The sequence below is a fragment of the Chanodichthys erythropterus genome, chromosome 15, assembly GCF_024489055.1.
Source record: "Chanodichthys erythropterus isolate Z2021 chromosome 15, ASM2448905v1, whole genome shotgun sequence".
NCBI lineage: Eukaryota > Metazoa > Chordata > Actinopteri > Cypriniformes > Xenocyprididae > Chanodichthys > Chanodichthys erythropterus.
This window is the reverse complement of record NC_090235.1, coordinates 15,178,229-15,201,500: the sequence shown is the minus strand read 5'-3', so window position 1 is coordinate 15,201,500 and position 23,272 is coordinate 15,178,229. Positions and strand designations below refer to the sequence as shown.

At 38.7% G+C, this 23,272-nt stretch overlaps 3 protein-coding genes across 3 annotated transcripts; 1 reads left to right on the top strand and 2 right to left on the bottom strand.

The window, feature by feature from the left end:
- Window positions 1-6,567: 6,567 nt before the first annotated feature.
- On the top strand, window positions 6,568-8,554 carry mycbp (MYC binding protein). The gene is made up of 5 exons (XM_067412071.1): window positions 6,568-6,654; window positions 7,246-7,318; window positions 7,389-7,437; window positions 7,871-8,000; window positions 8,194-8,554. The coding sequence occupies exons 1-5, from the start codon at window positions 6,637-6,639 to the stop codon at window positions 8,233-8,235; spliced, it is 312 nt and encodes a 103-aa protein (XP_067268172.1). The 5' UTR covers window positions 6,568-6,636; the 3' UTR covers window positions 8,236-8,554.
- A 379-nt stretch (window positions 8,555-8,933) lies between these two features.
- On the bottom strand, window positions 8,934-10,373 carry gja9b (gap junction protein alpha 9b). The gene has a single exon (XM_067411184.1). It carries the CDS (start codon window positions 10,371-10,373, stop codon window positions 8,934-8,936), a length of 1,440 nt encoding a protein of 479 aa, XP_067267285.1.
- Window positions 10,374-11,824: 1,451 nt separating this feature from the next.
- Window positions 11,825-21,937, bottom strand: srsf10b (serine and arginine rich splicing factor 10b). The gene is made up of 6 exons (XM_067411836.1): window positions 21,718-21,937; window positions 20,525-20,629; window positions 19,808-19,911; window positions 19,553-19,724; window positions 19,427-19,477; window positions 11,825-12,591 (listed from the first exon to the last, which is right to left on the bottom strand). Exons 1-6 carry the CDS (start codon window positions 21,780-21,782, stop codon window positions 12,303-12,305), a joined length of 786 nt encoding a protein of 261 aa, XP_067267937.1. The 5' UTR covers window positions 21,783-21,937; the 3' UTR covers window positions 11,825-12,302.
- Between the last annotated feature and the right edge of the window lie 1,335 nt (window positions 21,938-23,272).

The following is a 23,272-nucleotide window of genomic DNA, read 5'->3' as shown; positions in this document are numbered from 1 at the left end:
GAGGATGATTACAAATGACATTTAGTTAGCGTTAGTAATTTAATGAAGCTTTTAGTAGTTATTGCACCAAAGTACATTTCCAAGTAATAATGATAAGCAAACCTGTTCCTCTAAACGTAATTTAATGAGGGTTGTGAAAGAAGTATATGGTGTGGCTGGGGGGTGATGTGGAAGAGGGAAGAGCCCCGTCTGTGTTCTTGCCCATGCAGGTAAACTATCTCCACACAATGAATTTAAACCATTCGTAACTTAGCCTGTCTTGGAGTAACAGAAATATTGTAAAATGGTGTAAAATGCCCAGCCATTTCTTCTGATGAACACAAAAGATGATATTCTGAGTAATGTTGGTAACCAAACAGTTGAGCCCCATTTACATACTATGGAATTCAGTGGGGTCCATCAACTGTTTGGTTACTGAAATTCTTCAAAATCTCTTTTGTTCAACAGAAGAAAGAAATTCATACAGGTTTGGAACAACTTGAGAAAGTACAATTTATTTGTGGGCGAACCGTCCCTTTAAATGACTTGTGCAATCTCAAATGTTACAAACAAGTCATCTCCAAACTCACCATTTTATCACAAACAAATTTGTCTAATATATATATATATATTTATTATATATACACACACACACAAACACACACACTATGAATTAATCTGCAAATTATTCCAAAGTTCAGTTAACAAAAGCATGTTAACCCATTGGCACACCAAATAGTCGCATTGGAAACAGTTAAATTTCAGTGCAAATTATTAAAATCTGAAATGATCTGTGTTTTCCATACAAAACTTTCATGGTTTAAGTGCTACTCACCCATTTCCAATGACAATGAAGCATCTGAAAAAATAAAAATTAAAAAACAAAAGCAGCAACAAAAAAAAAAAAAAGAAAGATGCAAGAATGAAAATAGATACATATAGCAGATGCCAAAACTAGACAGTTTCTTTTCAGTCTCTGGACTCTCTTTACATAAGTTTCACACCATAAACAGTGCATTCTCTGCTGCCATCTCCAAAAAAACCTTCCGATTGGTTTATTACACCTAAACTCAATATGAATGTTCTATATTTTCATTAAAAATAATAATATAGGCAAGGTAACTTTACAAAGCAAATTAAACATGTGAAAAATAACATTCAGGTCTAGTTTCACAGACAGGGATTAGATCAAGACAGTTTTAAGCCTTAGTTAAACTGACAGCTAAGTAGCTTTTATAAATGTGCTTTAGAGAAAAGAAAAAAAAAGCGTTACCTTGTTGCATCTCATAACAAAACAATAGCGCTGACATATTAAGATGTGTCAGTGACAATTGCTTTCAATTAAAACAGCACAAACACACACATCACAGTCTGAGACTAAGCCTGAGCCTCATCTGTGAAAACAGGAAGAGAAAGAAAAAAAACCAGCTCTTCCACCAAACTACAGCAGTTTCCTCACTCTTCAACTTCCATCACAGACTGACAATCCTGTTCAGCTTGTGGGTATTTATACTCATGGCCACAACCATTGACAGACATGCAAACAACCAGGAATTAAATTCACCAAACAACCAAATTTCAGTATAATAATAAGCTTTTTGTTAAATGCACTAATCCACAAATTACTGTTTGACATCCATTTATACATATCTGCACATTAAAAACAACTGTTTCATTTTAAACCAAACAACCCCCTTTATTTTCTACACTTGGTGTCTCCCACCTCCCATGATGCACCACAGCAAAGATATAAAAGTTAATTCTAGAAACTGTTCTGGTTTTTCTGTGGTGGTTTTCTGTTTGTTTGGCCTATTTTATTGAATTGTTCAAAGTAGCAACTCAACTGACTGTAAAGTTTACTTTTAAATTTAAAAAGATCCATGACCTGTTTAATGTAAAAAGGAAGGATTTTTTTAAATCTAAGTTTGGTCTGTTTTTCATTCAGTCTGGTTGATGTGATAACACACAAGTTTACCTGCATTTCCCGATTTTTTTCACCTGCTGCTCATCTGTCATGCTTTCTCTAGCAGGATTTATATGAAAAGTAGGTTGGGACTTTCTTAATACTTGTTTTCTTAATTTATTTCTTAATTATTAACTTTTGACCATGTATTAGACTGTCTACAATACATTGTGATTGAAACTAACCCTAAAGCATCAAATAAATCTTTGTGATCAGCTAAGATTGATAATTCGAATCATAATCAGAAACCATTCAAACCCTTTTCTGGTCTGTTGATATGAGCTCATCAATATTTATTGACTGATTTCAGTGCCTTTGGAACATTAGCTCTTGTGTGCTGTGTAAGATTGGTCACTAAATGTTGTAATCTGCCAGCTATATTGATACTGAAACTCTTACACAAGTAATACATTCACACTGCTGACCATTTTCTTTTATTTTAGTCATTCCAGGACTCCTAGTTTCCCTCCCTTCACATCTGGTCAGAAATAATCATCTGGTTGGTCTCCACTCTCTCTGTTTCGCTCTGATGGAATGAGCTGCCAAACTCCAACTGATCTGCTGAGGTTATCACATCTTTCAAGAACCAGCTAAAGACACGCCATTTCTGCAAACGCCTAAACTAATTCACCATCATAAACAAAGGCACTTAATATGACTCCTATGTATTTAAAAAAGCTTGTGTAATAATCCACCTTAAACCTGCCATTGTGTACTATGACTATTGCTGAATTTTGACACATTGCTTGTGATGTTCCACATTTGTGAGTCACTTTGGATAATAAATACTGCCAGACAGCTGAATAAATGCATGTAGTTCTTCTAAACTAATCTTTTTACCCTTTTTAAGATTTGCACTGGACACAATTTAGTTTACAATTAATAATCTAAACCTTGATGACTTTCTTCAGTGCAAAAAAAGTAGATGTTAGGCATATTTCATTATCTGCAGTTACAGAGAACGGTGACTGGGGCTGCAGACATCTTTTGTGGAAGTCTTATGGGCTTGGAATGATTTATTTAAAAATACAATTTTTTATTTGAGTGAATGACTGGAGATTTTGAGAATTCAGTATTTTCTTTAAAACTGTGGGAATGAGAATATGTAAGGAATATTGAAATTATTAGTTTGATGAATTCCTGTTTTAATATTCTTAAAGGTTATATGTTGCAACCTGAAATGCTAAGATTTTCCCATAGAGCAACATAGAAAAATTGTACACTAAAACTAGTTTGTCTTATGATTTAGTTGTCTAGGCTTGGAAAGTGACACACTTTTCTTAACACTTAAATGTGTAATTTTTTGAGTCTCTTTGCAGCGTCTGAAGTGACTTTCTGCTGGCTGCTAATAAACATCCATGCAAAGAGAAACTTGGAGTTAGGGTTAGTAATCATAAGAGAAGATCCAAAGACTCTTGAGACCACGGTGGTTGAAGCAGTGATAGTGACTTCTTGGAAAGGCCAAGGCCAATCTGAGTAATGGTGATTGGAGGTCACCTTATGTCAGATATATTTTTTATACAAATTTCTGACACAATCGATTTAAGAACTGTGATATTCAACCGGAATGGATTCTTGTTGCTCAAATAGTAAAACATGATAAAACCAGTCGTGGGTTCAATACCCAGAGAAAACATGAAATGATAAAAATATATACATTATAATGAATATGGCACTTAGGATAAAGCAAATGGCAGATTTTTTTTTTCCTCTTTTATTTTTCATTAAATCAACTCAAAGTGAAAGAATATTTTTATTTACATAATGAGTGAATTCTTTATAAAAGTATAAACTAGCTTAATCATCTAACGATCAGCTATGTCATACATTTCATATAAAAAATACATTTTTATATTATATATACAAAATATAATGACCTAATTGCACAAAAATAGATAAGGATTTAAAAACTGTCAAAATGATTTATGTAATGACATAAAAAAAAAAAAAAACAATCTACCACTGCATGTTGCTCATTTTATGCATTAAAATCAGTTCACCACTTTTTTTAAAAAAAAAAAGACTTAAAAATAAACATTTAATGAAATTTGTAATTTGAACTGCTAATCTTCTGTGGTTTGTATTGTTTATTTCTGAATTCTTAAAGTAATTTCTCTGCAGCTGCACAGTAGCTGGTCCTCAATCAGTGATAAAGCTCTGACATTTATTGATAAAACAATAGCAATGTCAATGTTTTTGGAAAAGTAAAGAGCGTATGCATATGCTTCAGTATTACGGTTTTCTGTAATGCCACAGTGTCGATGGTTCATCTGATGTTGGAACTGTCATTCTCCATCTAAGAAGATCTGCATCGCCCAATAAAGCAGGTGAACACCTAACTCCCGTTTTCTCCACACGGACCAAGTCGACAACACCATAGTAGTCTCCTCTTTTCTGGTTTGTGAGCATCTTCAGCCCTAATAAAAGATCAACATGTGAACAATTAAAACACTAAGATGCAAATTTTTAAAAAATAAAAATTAAAAATTAAAACTATCCAAACAGCCAATCAATATGTTAACAGCTCAATCTTTTGGAAATCTTTTCTTTGTCTTTGCAGATGAAGATACTGAACACAATGAAGGAGAACCAGAACCTGAAGACAAATCACAGCTAGGTCATCAGTAGCATATGGTAGATACGACAAGACGAGACAGAGTCCTTTGGTGTAGGCTTTTACAGCAGTATTGATGAGGCTGATTGTAAACAGGTGTGATGATTGAGCACAGTGAGCAGGTGGTGACCATAGAGGATCATGGGAAATGATGCATAGAGGTGATAGGACTGGTGAAAGGAGATTGTGACAGTCGCCTGCTTGAACCCAAAAGAACATATTTGGGGTGTTTTGAAGAGAAAGATCGAGCAACTAACCCTAACCATCAGCCAAACTTAACAGTCATGGCTGCTGGAAATGGGCCTTTAAGGACGCATCAAACAAGGACACATCTGACCTTTGAGGTCTAGTCTCCTTTGAAATATTCCAGAGTTTCACAGAGGTGACTGTAAGGTCTAGAACACTTGCCCTTCCCAACATGAACGATCTTTCATGGATAAACATCTGAAAACTTTTTTTAGGGATCATGGATTGACTTCCATGAGGTAGATTCTTTGTCACTCTATAAAACAGCAGTGGGAGAAAATGTTAGTAAACAATAAAAAGAAAGTCATCATCCAAATAAAGGTAACAAAATGTGAAAGAAAAGACATACCGTGGGTCAAGCAGCAGGATAAAGCTGGACTTTTGAAAACCCTCAGGCCTATTCTGATTGGCTGGTCGAACTGCTCACATTATTAAACAATCAGCCATTTCACTACAACAACACATTTCTCGATACTTAGGTCATTATTTCAAAACTCTAACTTTCAGTTTCACAGCAGTTAATTTCACATGACAAAACCCTTCATTCATGTCTCAGATCAGCTCATTCCTCCTTTTCACCAACAAACACACTTTGTCACTCATAAAAAAAAAAAAAAAAACAGAACTATTATACTGAGTTTTCTTTTGTAAAATTTCTTTACAAAACAAGAAATGACAGTGTATCTATAATTCACTGCAGTTTGTTACATGATCCATTGTTTACATTACAGTACAAAATTATTCTTATATTTTCCCCTTTTGATTGGATAATGAATTGAAGACTAACACAGGGGTTCAGCTACATACAATTGCTCTGATAGTATTTGCTTTTTTAGAATTAGAATATGTATTTTATTATGGTATTTCTGTAGAAATGTTGCACGTTAATTTTTGTGTTGTGTTAAAAACTTAGAAAAGAGCATGTAAACATGTGCAAACTGACCTGTTGAGTTTTAGTGATGTTTGTGTCTTGAGTTCCAGTATACAATATATTAATTTATACAAAAATATTACATGATTTATTTAGTAAATAGTAATTTATTTTAGTAAAAGTTATTTTTATAAGTCTTTAAATGGTCATGGGCCATTAGTGTTGTGGTGAATTAATCAAAAATGTAATTTTAAATCTAATAACCTACTCACCAACAGTGTTAATATCATTAACAACATTACTGATGAAAATGTTAGTTCATTAAGTTTTTTTATTTTTTATTTTGACAACAAAAACAAGACAAAAATATGAATCATGAAAATAATAGTTCGATTTTAGATCTATTTTCAGCCTCATGCTTCAGTTATCAGGCGAATCTAAATAAACTGTGCAATTATTTAACACATTCAAGATCAATTAGTTTTCAAATGAAATAAAATGCACAAATGAAAATTAAAATAATGAATTAATTAATGAACCTACCCAGCAAGTATATAAACAAAAACAAACAAACAAAACAAATAATAATGAATGAAAGACCTCAAATAATGACTATATTGATAACATAATGACAATATGATAATATAATATAACCAAAAAGGTTCATTTCCTAATCGGCTATGACTGTTAGATCATGCCAGTTAATAATACATTACTACTAACCAACCCTTAACACAGGCACCTCTCAGCTCAGAGGTTGAACGTCCCTTAAAATTAATTCCATAGTTTGGAGGATTTTCTCTCTCCATGAGCGCGACTGTGAACTTGACGGCGGTCCCTTTAAGCGTTGCCAGGGCGACAGTGTGTGTTGTGTTCCGTGGCTTCCGCCTGCTTAGCGCATGCGCACGGAAGAGTCGTCCGTCCGAGGCGTTTGGCGAGTCAAACATTTCGTGACTGTCATTCATGATGGCGCATTACAGAGTGAGTAACTAAACTCGAGGTTTATCGATGTAAAAATGCTGTTTAACTGAAACAGAAAGCTTTTGGGCTGTTTATCTTTTAATCTCAGTGTATCTTTCATGGACGCAGTGGAAGAACGTAAACTTTAACTTACAGTATAAATGTGTGACTGCCGTTGTGTTAGATAAAGTGTGTGTGTGTGTGTGTGTGTGTGTGTGTGTGTGTGTGTGTGTGTGTGTGTGTGTGTGAGAGAGAGAGAGAGAGAGAGAGAGAGAGAGAGAGCTGTTGTTTTGGTGGTTTTACAGCATGTATGAAGTCGGTTCTGCTCAAGTTCACACAGCTGAAGTGAATCACATTAACTAGCAACAATAACTAACACCAACAAACACTAAACATTTCGTCCTCAAATACAAGACACTCGATATCTAACGAAATGACATTTAGACACTAAAGCAGTAAATCCTCCTCAAACTATGGCGAGGTGTTACTCAACAGATTTACCATGAGGTTGAGGAAAGTTACACACTTTGTTCTGAAGTGGAAATGATAGTATCTAGATTACTCTGACAGCTATATTGTTTTTGTCTTTTTCTCTTTTGTCATGATTTGCAGGCCCCCGAGTCGAAGCGAGAGCAGTTCAGGAGATATCTGGAGAAGGCCGGAGTCCTCGACAGTCTCACCAATGGTAAAATGACATCAAATGAATATTAATTATGGGATCTTCAGCATGTAGCTGATGTGATCTTCTGTTTCAGTCTTGGTGGCTCTGTACGAGGAAACGGAGAAACCCAACAATGCCTTGGAGTATCCTTTCTCGTGTCTGAAACTGACTAACATCACGACACTGTCCTCGCCACAGTTCGTTCTGGCTAGACTAATGTGAAGCAAAACTAGAACTCGTTAGGTTAAACGAAGCAACATGTTGCGACTTATATTCAGCTGATAAATGCCACCTTCCTGTTTTATTTTGCACATCTGTCCTAATTAAGATTTTCATTTGTGAATACAATTTTTAATGAATAATTAATATATTCAATTAACTTCTGACTGTTACGCCCAAGCTTGTGGCGATATAAAGACATTGAATTAAATGTCAAATATGTAAAAAAGTGTTTTTATTGAGACTAATAAGACTGATGCACTGTAATTGTGTGTGGTCATTTACATCATCCGGTCCTCGCATCGGTGTAAATGTGGGCCGGTTAGGGTTAAACTGCCTTAACTAAAAACCCTTCAGCTTTATCAAGCATCAATTGGGAGTTGCTGGACCAGAGGAAGATGATTCTGAAAGTCTGCGCCTGGAACTGAACAATTTACAGAAGAAATATGAACAGCTCATGGCAGAAAACAAGGAGCTGAGAAACAGGGTGAGATTATTACACATTTACCAAATTCACAGCCCTTACAACTAGACAAGAAGCTGAACCCACAGCTTGTGTTCACTGGAATCGTTTGAGTGTTTCACAGGCACTTCCTCGCAGCTCATAGTGAATCACTCATGAAATGACTTGTGTGTGAACTGTGATTTGTCAGAATGACTCTCTCCAACTTCATCCACAGCTGCTGCAGTACGAGCCGGCGCAGGAAGAAGGAACGGAATAAAACCTTGTTGCCATTTTGAGATATATTTCTTTACATTAGCAGAAAATATTATTTGTTCCTTAGTGTTTGTTTTTTGTAATACGATGTCTAAGAAGTTAAACTTTTGTTCAGCAAATTTGTGCCTGATATTTAATAAAAGCATTTTTTGCTCTGTACTTGATTTGTGGATATTGGTATAATATTAGTCAAGATTTATAAAACTACAACATACAATTTATGTTTAACTTACAACATTACAGTTATTCACTTGAAGAACATGTAAACTTTGGAGCTTTTTTATTAAAAACAATACATCAGAACATTCCTCTGGAGTCTGTCCTGTATTTCTGGTAATATTTGTTTGCACTTTAAACTGATGTAGTGAAACACGTACAGGACATAAGATGATTGTCTTACTGTACATACACAATCAACTTATAGTCAGAACCCACTTCCAGTTATTGGGTTAGATTATTCCGGTCAAACCCTTTTTGGTTCCGTGGCTCATTTTATGGGAAAAAAACAAAACAAAAAAAACAACAACACTAAGACATGTAAATGATGACAGAATGATCATGTTTGGGTGAACTAACCCTTCAGCAAAGCAAGCTTAAACAAAACCTTGAGAGACAGACATCTGTCATGTGACCTAGTGTTAATAGAGACGAAAGAGAATGGCTTCTAATGACTGTCAGAAGACAGAGTATCTGACTGATGCTTTAGATCTGCAGGTCTCCGGCTGCTCGCCTGCTGCTGCTGCTGCTGCTGCTGGACAGTGATGTTCGCTGTCGGCTTGGTGAGAAAGTGGGACTTTCTACAGAACTGTGGTGCCGTGAACCGGAGCTCAGCTCTGCCACAGAGTCTGCCGTGTGCATTTGGCTGGCTCTCCTCAGGTCGGACCTAGAGATGGCCCTGCCGCAGCGAGTCCTCATGCCCTGGTCGGTCGCTCCGCTGCTGGAGTCTCCGCTGTCCGATCCGTTCCCTTCCATAACCGTGCTGCAGTTCCAGGGTGGACTCACTCTCCGCTGCTTACGCAGCACTGCCGGGCAGGAGGCCGCGTCCGTCACGAGGACTGAGCTCTCAGACTCAGCTGGGATCTGCTCGTGCACCGGAGGAGAGCGAGTCCCGCTGCTCGTGTTGTTGGAATTGCTGTTGCGCTCCAGTGGACTGAGAATGACACCCTTGTTCTCCCTCTGCATGTCCAGACCCGACGCACCCTGGATCGGAACAAAAGCAGACAAGGGATTGATAAGTGCAGGGTACGAGGGTCCGTTGCCCTGTTTCTCCAGGAGTGGAGCGAATCCACTGGGTACCGTGGAGATGGTGGGTTTACGTCCCTGGCTCACGCACACCTGATGAACCACCGAGTTCTTCTTGGACTTGGTGCCGTAATAATCACCCAGGTCATCTTTCAGGTGAGGATAGTAGTCCAGGATTCCCTTCTTCAGTTTCTTATATCCGAGATGCAGGATCTCCAGCAGGCTGAGGAACAGGGATACTGCGGCGATACCCTGCATGAACACCATGAACACGCTCTTCTCAGTGGGCCGAGAGACGAAACAGTCGACCACGTTAGGGCACGGCTCCCTGTCACATTTGTACAGAGGCTGCAGGTGGTGACCGTACAGCAGGTACTGGCCCAACATGAAGCCCACCTCGACTACGGAGCGGGTCACGATGTGTGCCACGTACGTTCGCAGCAGCGAGCCCCGGAGCGGAGCCTTGTTGAGCTTCCCCTGCTCCAGCTGCCGCAGTTCCCGCTCGACCCGACGCCGAGGATCCACCAACTCCGCATCCATCGTCTCCAGCTCTTTCCGAAGAGCCACTCTCTTGTAGTGCCGCTCCTTTTCCAGCACACGCAGCTGGTATATAGCATGACCCATGTACACCAGAGAGGGCGAGGAGACAAAAATGACCTGCAGCACCCAGTAGCGGATCAGGGAGATGGGGAACGCACGGTCATAGCAGACGTTGTGGCATCCGGGCTGCTCCGTGTTACAGATGAAGTCGGACTGCTCGTCGTTCCACACGTCCTCGGCCGCGACGCCCAGCACCAGCATGCGGAAGATAAAGAGGATGGTGAGCCAGATCTTTCCTACCATGGTGGAGTGGATGTGGACCTCCTCCAGAATTCCACCCAAGAAGTTCCAGTCCCCCATCCTCACATCGACATCGCTGCTGCTGCTGATGATGAGCGAGAAAGAGCTCAGTTGGACAGACAAAAAAATCCATAGAATTCTGGCCTGTGCTTTAACAGTTTACAGCTGAAAAACACGCTGACAAGCCTTACTGAGTCTATTAATATGAATCTGAAAACTTATAAAATACAATGAAAATAACTACTCACCATTTGAAATAGTCACTTCTCTCAAAGCTATAAAAACTTTAAATGAGAAATCATGATTTCTCATGATCAAAATACATCTGCTTAACAATTGGCTGAAAGACATGGTTCTTCATTCAACTGGACACTGTGTTTTGTAAAATGTAGGTCGCTGCTAACTTTATATCCTGGAAAAAGTAATCAATGACATTTGTTGCGTGCCGTGCAGCTGTAAAGGCCTGCAGGTCATTTGGACACTGAGGTACCAAATAAATCTTCACAGTCATGATACAGTGTGACGTGCTGCAATCACGTGATTCACTATAATGGGAGAAAGCATTTATGGTTCATTAATGAAACTCGGCTGTTAACTGAAGAGACTCGCTCAGGTTCTGCTTTTCCTCGACGTGTAGAAGAACAAACAGCAACACAAGCATTGAGTTACTAGCAGGGTGATGGAGAGTCCTGTGAGATGCTGGCTGAGTGACTAGTTCCCCATCTGTCGATACTTATTATCCTCATTAATGATCAATCGGTCATGTCCGATTTCATACATGAACTGCTCTCTCTGATTCCAATCAAGATTTTCCCTCAAGCCGACGTCAGTCAATGTTTTTAAACCCATCTTTGAAGAATCGATGGCCAGTGATGGTTTAAGTGGGCGGAGCTTCAACATCTCTCAGCCAATCAGTCTCCTGAGGCAATAGATCGTAGGATGGATTTTGTCGTCGTGCGAGTAGCCTCATTGATTTGCTGCTTTTACATGGAAGTGGCTGTTCTGTTACACGCAAACTATATGTTTACCTAATGCTGAAGGTCACGTGGTCAGTGGCTAGTTTCATCTGACACGTGTTGTCAAAGGGCACTCGTGTAGAAAACTATCCAAAGCACAGGACAGAATGAAGTATCAGTGGTGGGTCAGCATTTTATGACCATTTAATCAAACAAAACATAATTCCCTTCATGTCATTCCAAATCTGTAGAACATGAAGATACTTTGACTTTCACTGATTTTTTTTTATTTCTTTTTTTAAATAGACATTTTTCAAAATATCCTTGTTAAAAGTCCTTCAGATACAGAAGGACATGGTAGTTATTTTTAGTGGTTTGGAAACTCAATTAAAAGGGCTAAACACTCAGTTGCGTGACGTCACACATGAAAGAGGGGATTCATAATTACAAGTCAATCTAGACATAAAAACCAAAAGTACACAATATGCCAAGTCAGCGTAATTTCCTTGAAAATTATGAAGATAAAATGAGATCAAGTAGATCAACACAACATACTGACGCACAAGAAATTTATTTCAATTTGAGGTTACATGTAAAAGGCCTGCAGATTTTAAAAGTAAAAAACACATCCGAGACACTCATGGAAGACCGTTTTAAATGGATGGCCATTTCTGGTCAACAAACAAAAATCTCATACAAAAATATTGAAAGCCATTTACATCTCTCATTCTGCACAGTCTCGCAAATGCGCTTGTAAACTAAACCCCAAAGACATCTTTCGCTGAATACTTCAATGCTAGTATGAACATTGCTGGCTAACACTCTGCAGCCTATAAACAGACATTGTGAATGTTTGCTAAAACAGGCAGTAGGTTGATTCTCTTTCCTTATTAAAAGACAGACAGCTGAAACTGGCAGGTTTATGACCGCCGATACGATTTCACACTGCACCTCAATCACAAAACCAAAATGAAACAAACAAAAAAAAAAAACAACAACCAAATGACGACTCAGAAGTAAGGCCTACGCCTCTCTAATGGCCCCAGGACTTGCGTCCAGCCCAAGAGCGCGAGCGGGACCGGGAGCGGGAGCGTGACGGGGAACGGGAGCGTGATGGGGAGCGTGCGTGCGTCTTCTCCACAGCAGCATCCTGGTTCTCCGCGTGGAAATCGCTGGCTTCCCGTGGGCTGATGGATTTGGACCTGGAGCGGGATCGACCCCCGTCCGACTCTCTCCGTCCGCCCCGGGCCTTGGAGTGTGAGGGGCTGCGGGAGCGTCCGTCGACACGGGAGCGATGGTGGTCACGGGCAGATGGTCTGTGCCTGCAGAATCACATGACCGTTAAGAATACTGCATTATAACAAACAGGCAGGTACTATTAAACAGCGGTGGAACAGTTTCTGCTCCTGCAACATCAGTGTTAGTCAGGGCTCCACCTCATTTCCCCTTTATTTAGGGTTAGCCTGATGGTTATGGTTAGTTACTCCTCCAGCATTAGAGTTAAACGCAGGGATGCTGGAGCCAAATCACTATGATATAACCTAAAATAACTACAAATATTAAATCCAATCTAAACACCATCTTTAATAAAGCACAGCTAAATCATCACTGGTGCCAAAATCTGCTGTTAGAAGGCAGTTTTTAACCTTGAAAAAAAACAAAGCAACTCCATGAAACGTATTTTTGAAATAACTTGCTTTTACCAATTATAAACAAACCAGAAATGTAACGAGTGACTGATCCACTAACTGCAACACAAAACTTTTCAGATTGTTCTGTAATACAGAAAACAGTAAAATTGAAGTATAGAGAAGAATACGGGATTAGTTAAATCAGGGATCGGCGATTGTGACCAAAAACTTTTTTTCATGATTTGAGTAATTTTATTTAACAATAAAATAAGATATAATGATATACATATTTTTTGCTCTAAATAAAGTTATATTAAAATTGATAACATTGAAATTTCAGAATTCTCATTAATTTCAATATTAGAAAATCTAATACTAGCATCTCTCAATCTCTCTGAAGACAAGTCAGAGATAAAATAAGAACAAAAACTAAAGCATAAAAAAAAAAACTTGAACAGAACAAAGACAAATGAAATAGACCTACCTGACAAACTTCAAGCACTAAATAACAAATACTACACGTACCGTATTAGAGCTGCCCCAACTAAAGAATTTTCTACTCATTCATTTAACCCATTAGTCGACTAATCACACGTTTATATTAATTTAATTACTTCAATATACCTCAACCTCGCACAGAAAGCTTGCCGCAAAACACTGGCAAAAGTAATTAAAAAATAGCAAGTTTATATAAATTGTATTATTATTATAAAATAACATTTTAATAGTTTATTAATAAACTAGGGTTTTTTGAGTCCGTGTCGGCTGCAAAGATGAAGCTGACGATGCTGCCTCTCATCTCTTCAGTAACACGCCTTTCATGTGGATTACATAATCAGAGAGTATTTGTTTTTTATTTGAATTGGTTCGTTTAGAAGTAGACGTTTCAAGCTCTGCATTTCTCATGTTTGGAGCTGGTCAGGAAGACGGAGATGGCAGAATGTGCGTCCTGTTTTCTTTATTTCACAAAAGCACAACGTTTTGTTGCTGTTTGAAGTGTACACAAATAAAAGTAGACGCTTCCGTGTTTACGTCTGAACACCGGCACAGTATTGGCCGGCTCCTGCATCAGCATCACACACATGCGTCGTGCTGATCACGTGTTCAGCTTTGGCCAATACTGAGCCGGCGAAGCCTTCACTGTGTTACTGCATCAATAGTGTAGGACTGACTGGGGATTGTTGAATAAATTCAATTCACGTTTATTTGTATAGCGCTTTTCATGATACATATCGTTTCAAAGCAGCTTTACAGAGAATGCATGTCAACATTATTACATTATTTGCTAACTGCATTCTTTAAATTGTAATTTAGGCAATTAGTCGTTACTTTTGTTTTGTTTTTGCACACAAAAAGTATTCTCGTCTCTTCACAACATTAAGGTTGAACCACTGCGGTCACATCGACTAATCTGGACTTTTCTGGACCTTGAAAATGGTAATTACGTTGCTTTCTATGGGGTATAAAAACACTCTTGGATCTCTGTGTTCTGAAGATGAATGAAGGTCTTACGGGTGTGGAACGACATGAGGGAGAGTGATTAATGACAGAAATTTCATTTGTTGGGTGAACTAACCCTTTAAAGATTCCAACATTGATGTCTGACCATTTATTTACATAAAAAAAAAACTCAGTTATTTATAATTTAATTTATTTCTAACGGTTTATCGAGTCTGCCTGACTATCGCCCACTCCCGCCATGACCCCAGTTACAATTACCAAAGCTTATTGGGATTTAAAACATGTAACAAATCAATATTTACATAGTCTAACAGTAGTAAATTTATCTTTATTGTGTCCCGCAAAATCTGATCTGCTGTCCTAACCAGTGTTGGGAAAAGTTACTTTTAAAAGTCCCTAAAAAAGTAACCAATTGTGTTAAGTTACTTTTTATGAAAAGTAATGCGCTACATTACTTTTTCTCACCTGGGATTGGCGTGCTAGTTTGTTTTTTAATAACAAAAATTTTTTTTGGCAAATGTTAAGGCCCTGACAACAAGAGTGAAATGAATAAGCCTCAGGCTGAAGGAAATGCATATTTCCTCCTATACAGTATAGAGGGCGCCGCACAAACAAACCTTTCAGCTGTGCTGCCATTCTGGATTAAAGCAGCATGATATAGGAAGAGGAAGTTCAAAACTCTTATTTCCAAATCTAATATAAAGTAAGTTTTGCTTGTTAGTATGGTTGAATTAGATCACTGAAGGTCAGCAGCAAAGACATTGATTGAGATTAAATACATAAAGGTCCAGTTTCACAGACAGGGCTTAGACTAAACCAGGATTAGGCATTAGTTCAATAAAGGTATTTAGGTAGCTTTTATAAATGTACCCTAGATAAAAACATTACTGGTGTTCATCTTGACACAAAACAATGACATTTACATATTTTAAGATATGTCAGTACAAGTTGCTTTTAGTTAAAACAGCTCAAACATGCATTTTAGTCTGGGACTAGCTTAAACTGGGGGAATGTATATTTATGTCATTTAATGTAGTTAATTACTACAGGTTTGTGTAAAATTGAGATTGCATTTCGCTGTTTTTATACATTGAGGAATACTGAATGTTAGCATTGAAAGGGAGATGAGTAAATGCATGTTCACATTTAGTCGAACTACAGTAACATCATGTTCACACACAACCGTAACCATAATGGCCTCTGCTCACGATTCAACATGAGAACAGGAGAGATGTCAGTCAATAAATGTGAAAAAGTAACTTGCGTTAATTATTTGAAAGAGTAACATTTTTAACAAAGTTTAGTTTATTGATTTATAAAACATTTCAAAACAACAAGTGCTGTACAGGAAAACTGGGGCCGTATTCACAAAACATCTTAAGGCTAAAAGTAGCTCCTAACTTGCCGATTTAGGAGAAACTCTTAAATAATGGGAGTGTCAGTCCTAATTTTAGGAGTCCTACATTTTTGCTCTAAGAGTATTTCACACAGCATTTTAGTGCTAAATCTAGCTCCTGTGAAACATTAGGAGTAGTCAAGAGGACTCCTAAGTCACTAAGAGCAAATCACAAACAATCCTAATCCACCCAAAGACACTGAACACCATTGAGGGAACAGCGACAGAGCCTTGGGTGCGGAACCTTTTCTTCATAAATGCAATACATTTTGATTTATAGATTTAAATCTAGGATGAGACTCAAAAAATAAATCTTTAACAAATAAAAAAATATTGTTTGATTATCTGTAGCAGTGGTTTTCATGAGTTCACACTTACAAATGTTTGAATAGAGTAAAAAATATATATGTAAAAGTGTTGCACGATATACCGGTACTAGAAAGGTATCGCGATACCCTGCTTTTAAAAACAGTATGGTTCTTCATTTTATTAGTACCGGTACTTTGAGTGCCAGCTGTATTTCCTAATGTGCGACAGCAGGGGGCAGTGTGTGTGTGCAGCGCGCTGCTTCTGAGGCACATTGAGTGCGTGTTTATTCCTGTCAACTGCGCAACGGCAGATGCACAAAGCAAACTATGGCATTATTTTGCTTACATTGCCGACAGTCAGGGCAAGCCCACGGACACCACGAAGCCCGTCTGCAAAATGTTACAAAATAACGCAAGCGAAGGGAGCATCCAACTTGGCAAAGCATCTTGCCGACAAACATCCCCATTAGCGACAGGTTAGTGAATGTGATACCAGCGTTATGTTTATGCTCTCAAAAATTAAATGAGTGTTATTTATATTACTCATGCAAGCAGACATCCGCAAAGAGGTGTATTATTGAGTCTAATAAGTGATATATGGTTGCTAAAAAAAAATAAAAATAAAAAAAATTTGAAGGGAATATACGGTTATATTAAACCAATTTATGCTTTAATAACATTGCTCTAATTATTTACAGTAATCAATATTCTCACTGTCAAAACACTTACATGCAGGGCTTGACAACAGCCACTCCCACTAGCCACTTTGGCGGGTTGAATATTATTTAAGTTTACAGCCAAATGGTCGCCGAAGATTGTCGTAGCACAAAATTACAATCCAATCACACAATTCGTTATTTACGTGCAGTTAGTGGAGGAGGGATAGGCGGAATTGCGCTGAATGACACACAACAGAAGCACTCTCTCGCGTGCGTGCGCTCTCTCTCTCTCTCTCTCTCGCGCGCGCGATCAGTTCTCCTCACGCCTGAATAGTCAAATACACGTGCACACAGATGTCTAAATGTCCATCGTGTGGAGTATCTCGCATGAATACAGTCGGTTATGGCTTAAGTGGACGCAAACAATTAATAACTGGATATTTGTCAGTTACGTCCATGCATTCAGCAGCCCAATTAAATAGGCCTGTCCATCATTAATGTTAATCAAACAACAAAAGCTGTTAAACATGTTAAATAAACCTAGTGTATCTGAAAAAAAGATTATTTTTAATTTACTATTGTTTTTGTAATTTGCTGCTTTGTTCTTTTATATAGCCTAACACAAATAACTTGTTCTCATACTAGCTCATGCTCATATTGTCCACCTCTTTCCCACATGTACATACCAGCTGATATACAATGTAATCTTGATTTGGGTGGTCAGTCTGCATTTAAAAGTTTGAAAGGGTTTTAAATTTTCTAAATCAAGTAAAATGACTCAAATCAATTTAAGCATAAGGAAGTCAACTTTAATCATATAAAATGTAATTTACCAACATCAAAATTGTGGCCAATAAAAATGCTGAGTGGCTAGTTACTTTGGAAAACCACTAGCCACAGTTCTGTCATATGTTATTTATTTACTTTTCCTATCGTTTTAGGTTTTTGCCATAGTATCGCATAAGTATCGTTATCGTGATACTGAAGTTGGGTATCGTATCGAAGTCAAAATTTTGGTATCGTGACAACACTAATATGTAATAAGCGTATTTGGTGTCCAAGGGGATGGAGGGCTCCGAGCTTGGAATTTAGCCCAAACCCAGAGTTCTCCCCGTATCCCCAGCCGAGAGTGAGGAGCGGGTTGGTGGAGGGATGCAGAAAACTGTCGAAGTAACTATAGGCGAGTCGACTCTCGTCTGTGTATATATTCCTCTTCTTGAGCGGATTAGAAAGACCGTTTGAATGTGTTTCTCCCAAACTTTGTTTATAAAACATATTTTGTCGCTTGAATTCTGCATCCTCTTGAGATGAACACATCCAAGAGGTGGACAATAGGCCAATTTCACACTTCCGGGTTTTTGGCTTCTGGAACGATCCACGCAGTGTAAAACTTTTTCCGGTTACAGTGATAGATAGCCTCGATCAGAACCAGCTCGGGAATCAAAGTCGTTTTACGAATTAAATGTCATGAAAATGTTTGAACGTTCTTGTTGAATTATTGGTGAGACTACAGAGCTCTCATTAAGAGCTAAATTTAATAAATAATTCAAAGTGATGGCAGTTAAACTGGTTATATTCTTCGTGCCTGTTTGGCGCGGCTGTGCATTATCGCGCTCCATGTGCTGTACAGACGGTGCCTGCGTCTCAAAGTGCTAGTCTATGTGTAATAAAATAGTAAATAGTAGTCTATGTGTACTAATATTCAGTGCTATTTAGGGTGGATAGTATGCAATTTGGGAGTATAGAGTGCTTTTAGCGACGTGCTGGGGAAATGATCAGCTGGAAGCTCCCTTATCACGCAAGATCCTCTGATTCATGAAACAGGACCACTCGCACCCTGATATTCCTGGATATAAACCTTACAGTCTATGATATAAACACTTCAGTCTCTCACTCATTTTCCTGTCGTCATCTTAAAGTGTGTATTATGCACAGTATTATTGTGCTGTTGCAACATTAATGCAAAGACGCATAGCGGAACTAACTTTACCCTGCGTCACGTGATTTCCGATTCTTGTGAAAAAGGCCTATTAACTGTATAAATTAGTTTAATTAGTGACACTTAGCCTACATTTTAAAACCTTTATGGCAACAATATGGCAACATTTTATTTTGAATATGGCAACATTTTTATTAAAAAATATTTTTGAATAGGGCAACATTTGTATTTTAAAACCTTTATTTTAATGTGGAAACATGACACCTCATTCTACAATATTTCTATTAAATCGCTGACTCCTCCCCATCAGCCAATCACTGTGTGTTTACTCCATAGCAACAAGGTCAACCCCACCCTTACTCTCTGCTTAAGACTTCAGTCTATTCCTTAGTAAAAGTTTGTCTCAGCAGCTTTGTGAACAGGTTAAGAGAAAACTCTTAGCTAAGAACTTTTACTGCTATTTAGGAGAACTCTTAGTGGTAAGATCAAATGTTTTGTGAATACGGCCCCTGATGTTTTGTGGTACTTGAAAAAGTAATCTGATTACATAACTCAAGTTACTTGCGACGCGTTACCCTCAACACTGGTCCTAACAGAGCAAGAAGCAACCGAATCATACAGTCGTCTGCCGTCCAGCCCTGAAGCACTGAGGCATTAGAAACTTAACAACCCTTTCTGTACAGCTGCTTTGAAACCATGTGAACTGAAAAGCGCTGAACAGATAAGTCAATCGAACACAGCAGCGTTCGTTCTGAACACTTACCTGTCGTGTTCTCGACTGCGGCTGCGTCTGCTGTGTGGCCTTCCTCTGGAGCTGATGGGAAAAACACAGTCAGCGTCATCAGAGATACGATTCTGGACAGAGAGATCACGGGAGACGGTCACTCACTCTCTGGGACTGTCCGAGCGTCGGCGGCGCCTCTCGTAGGACGGGCTCCGTGATCTGCGTCGATCGTGGCTGCGACTGCGTGAGCGTCTGCGCCGGCCGTCCCGATCGAAGTCGTCGTATCGCGAGTGGCTGCGCGGGGACTGGCGCTCCTTGGACTTCATTTGACCGGGCGCTGAGAAACACAAAAGGACATTCGTCACGCTTCTCCAAACAAACACTTTCATCTCAGATGGAGCAAACGCAATCAAAACTTACTCTTGCGATCTCCCTGAGCGAACTGGATCTCGATTTGCCGTCCACACACCCACTTCCGGTCCAGGTTGTGCAGGGCGTCCTCCGCGTCACGGACATCTTCAAACGTGCTGCACTATTAAGGGCTCTAACTGCACAGTACACACTACAGGAGGCTGATCAAACTCAACATGACATCTAACAGATGAGCGCCTTCATTTCAGCTCTTCTCACACACACACACACATTCAGAAACACACTGTGTGCAAACATGGAGAAGGAGGTCCTGAATGATGGAGGATACGTGATGTTACCTTTACCTTGATCTTTAAGCTCTTTAAAATGGCGCCAAGAAGACCTGGAGCCGCCGCTCGTCTCTGCCCATAATGTCTGCACTTTGTTTTCTCTCTGTCACTCCTCCTCTTTCTTCTCCTCTTTTCCTCTGTCTCTTCAAGCTTTAATTTTTGGTTTCTTTAGGTTTCACACTTTGCCTCTCTGTAAGTAGCGATCGATCTTTCTTTCTTGTGTGCTGATGGCGGCTTGGCCTTTAGTCCTACTCTACACGGGTCTGTTAACTCTGTCTTTGTGCCGGGCTCCACGACTGGACGCCTTTACACAGTCTGGGGCGACAACAGAGAAATAAGGGTTAGACTGGAGCGTGGAGCGCGTCACACCTCGAGCCCTGCGGAGAGAAGACCGAACACACACATGCTGCAGCTCGAGACTGGCTGAAAAGGATATTGAATGTACGCAAATCCTCTTGGTCGGCGTGAATAGAAGTCTAGGGGAATGTAGACGTCGGCAATGGGCCCGTATCGGCCGAACTCTCGGCGCAGGTCCTCTGGCCTGAACACCGGGAAATAACACGTTTGATCTTGCTTTGTGAAAGTGCTCGATTATCAAAGCAACCGACCTCGAGCTGAGAGGACGTACTTACCACCGTCACACACACACACACACACACACACACACACTGTTTAAAGCAAGCTCAGCTTTGAGGCGGGTATATTGTTGATCAACACAAAAACTGCATTTTCGCTCTTCCCTCCTTTTCTTGAAACGCAAAAATCAAGATTATGCCGAAACACTTGAAATAGGGCCGTTTCTGGAGGATTTCAGAGCAGAAGCGTCATTTTATTAAAGCACGTTCATTCATTCTTCTTTAGGATTTACGGCATCGGCTTGTCATGACAGAAAATAAGTTAATAAAAAGGGTTTGTTTGTGTTTTTCCACACGCGTCACACACTGCTGTAATGCTGATATTGACCCATTCACTTCAAACTAAAGAAGAAAGAAGGGAAAAGTGGAAAATTATTTTTGTGTTTATCAACATTATGCCACAAATACTGTCCCAGAATATTCCTTCAAAACCCCAGTTAAAGAAAAGTGTTCAGGATATGAAGTAAAGAAACAGTGATTTAACGAGTTTTATCCCGTTTTTGATCATGTGTTTCATCAGTTAATGATCAGGAACAAACTTTATACATGTCTAAGCTTTAACATCAGAATATCAGCCTGATAAATCTGTTCACTTAATAACAATAACAGAAGTTTATCTGGACCATATAAATATTAAATACAGTTATCAAACATGATCACAATCTGAGAAAACAGATATTTGTAAAGATGCACAGGACTAACTGCGGTTAATAATGACGAAAATAATAATAATAATAATAATAATAATAATAATAATGACGATAATAATAATAATAATAATAATTATTATAACAATGCGCGTGAGCTGTGCGCGCACACGCCAACATTCACGCGCCAACCACAATAAACCCTTCTCAAACACGCACTGTTACGCATCAGAAATGCAATATATAAATTAAAGCAATAACGTGTTTAACCAGATATCAGCTTAATTAATGAAAATGTACTGCAATGTTAAGTCTTATAAAAGAGTAAATGGAAAAGTTTGACTTACCGGGACTCGTCGGATATATTTCGGACAAACAGTGAGCTGTTCGGCGGTCTCATGTACCGAGACATTATATTAATAATTAAAGTCTTTTATACTTATTACCGACGATTATAATTCACTTTCAAGAATGATTACTGGTTAAATTCTTCCCCACTCCACGCGGTTCCGTGTCCCTTTAGCTTCAGCAGCATCGAGGCCTGAAAACAGCAGCTGCGCTTCAATCACCCGAAACTCCCGCAGCGCCCCCTACAGACACACTCCAGTACTGAACCCGCAGCGCCCCCTACAGACACACTCCAGTACTGAACCCGCAGCGCCCCCTACAGACACACTCCAGTACTACACACAGACTTGTTTAGTACACAATAATAATATGAAGTATAGAAAAATTCCTGGACTGTGTCATAATCTACAAATCTTTATTAGATTGCATCTTAATTAAACACCTTTTACATGCTTTATTTTTGAAAATCTATACAGCAATAAAGCAGGACAACAGTTCAAACATCAAATGTTCACTATGCTGTCCATTTGAAGATAACTGTGACTACAAAAGTTCGTCAAAACACAAAAGATTTGAAATATGTTTTGGCTGTTTTCTCAGTTTGGATGAAAGGTAAAACTCGTTCTCTGACCCATGAAACACTGATCCGTCCCTCAGTATTATTCTGGCAGTTGATGTCTTTGATTGAATATTATTATGCAATATATTTTAACAGTGTTAGGGTAACGCATTACAAATAACACAAGTTACATAATCAGATTACTTTTTCAAGTAATGAGTAAAGTAATGCATTAATTTTATATTTACAACAAAATATTACTTTTTCAAATAATGAATGTAAGTTACTTTGTTTTCCCATGTGCTGACTGACCGCTGTCCTGTCCTCATGTTGAGAGAATCGTGAGAGCCGAAGCCGTTATGGTTATGTTTACTCATCTCACTTACACAAACACAGATACAGTATTCCTCACAATGAATGAAAACAGTGAAATGCAAACTCAGAATATTACATAAACCTGCAATAATTAAATATATTAAATTACACACATATACGGTTTCACAGACGAGGCCTAAGTCTAGTCCCAGACTAAAATGCATGTTTGAGCCGTTTTAACTGAAAGCATATCTTAAAATATGTCAGTGCCATTGTTTTGTCTCAAGATTCACACCAGTAAAGTTATTTTTTCTAGGGTAAGTTTATAAAAGCTTAAATGCCCAAAGTGATCTACGCCCTAATCCTGGTTTAGTCTAAGCCCTGTCTGTGAAACTGGACCTTTATGTATTTAATCTCACTTTATACTACGGGGCTGTTGAGTGCTCGAATCTGATTGGTTGACCATCGTTCTAAGGTGTGCAGTTATTTTCATGGAAACACATGGCTAAAGTAGGTCTAGCAGGTCTTGATCGATCGCACTTTGCCAAATGATTTCAGTGATTTCAAAAAGGTCCTACAGCCTTCAACTGCAAAAGAAACAAAATCCACAACGACACTTACAAAGCAAATAAATATAGTAAACAATAGGATGAAAACGACAAATTATTGTCATGGTTTTT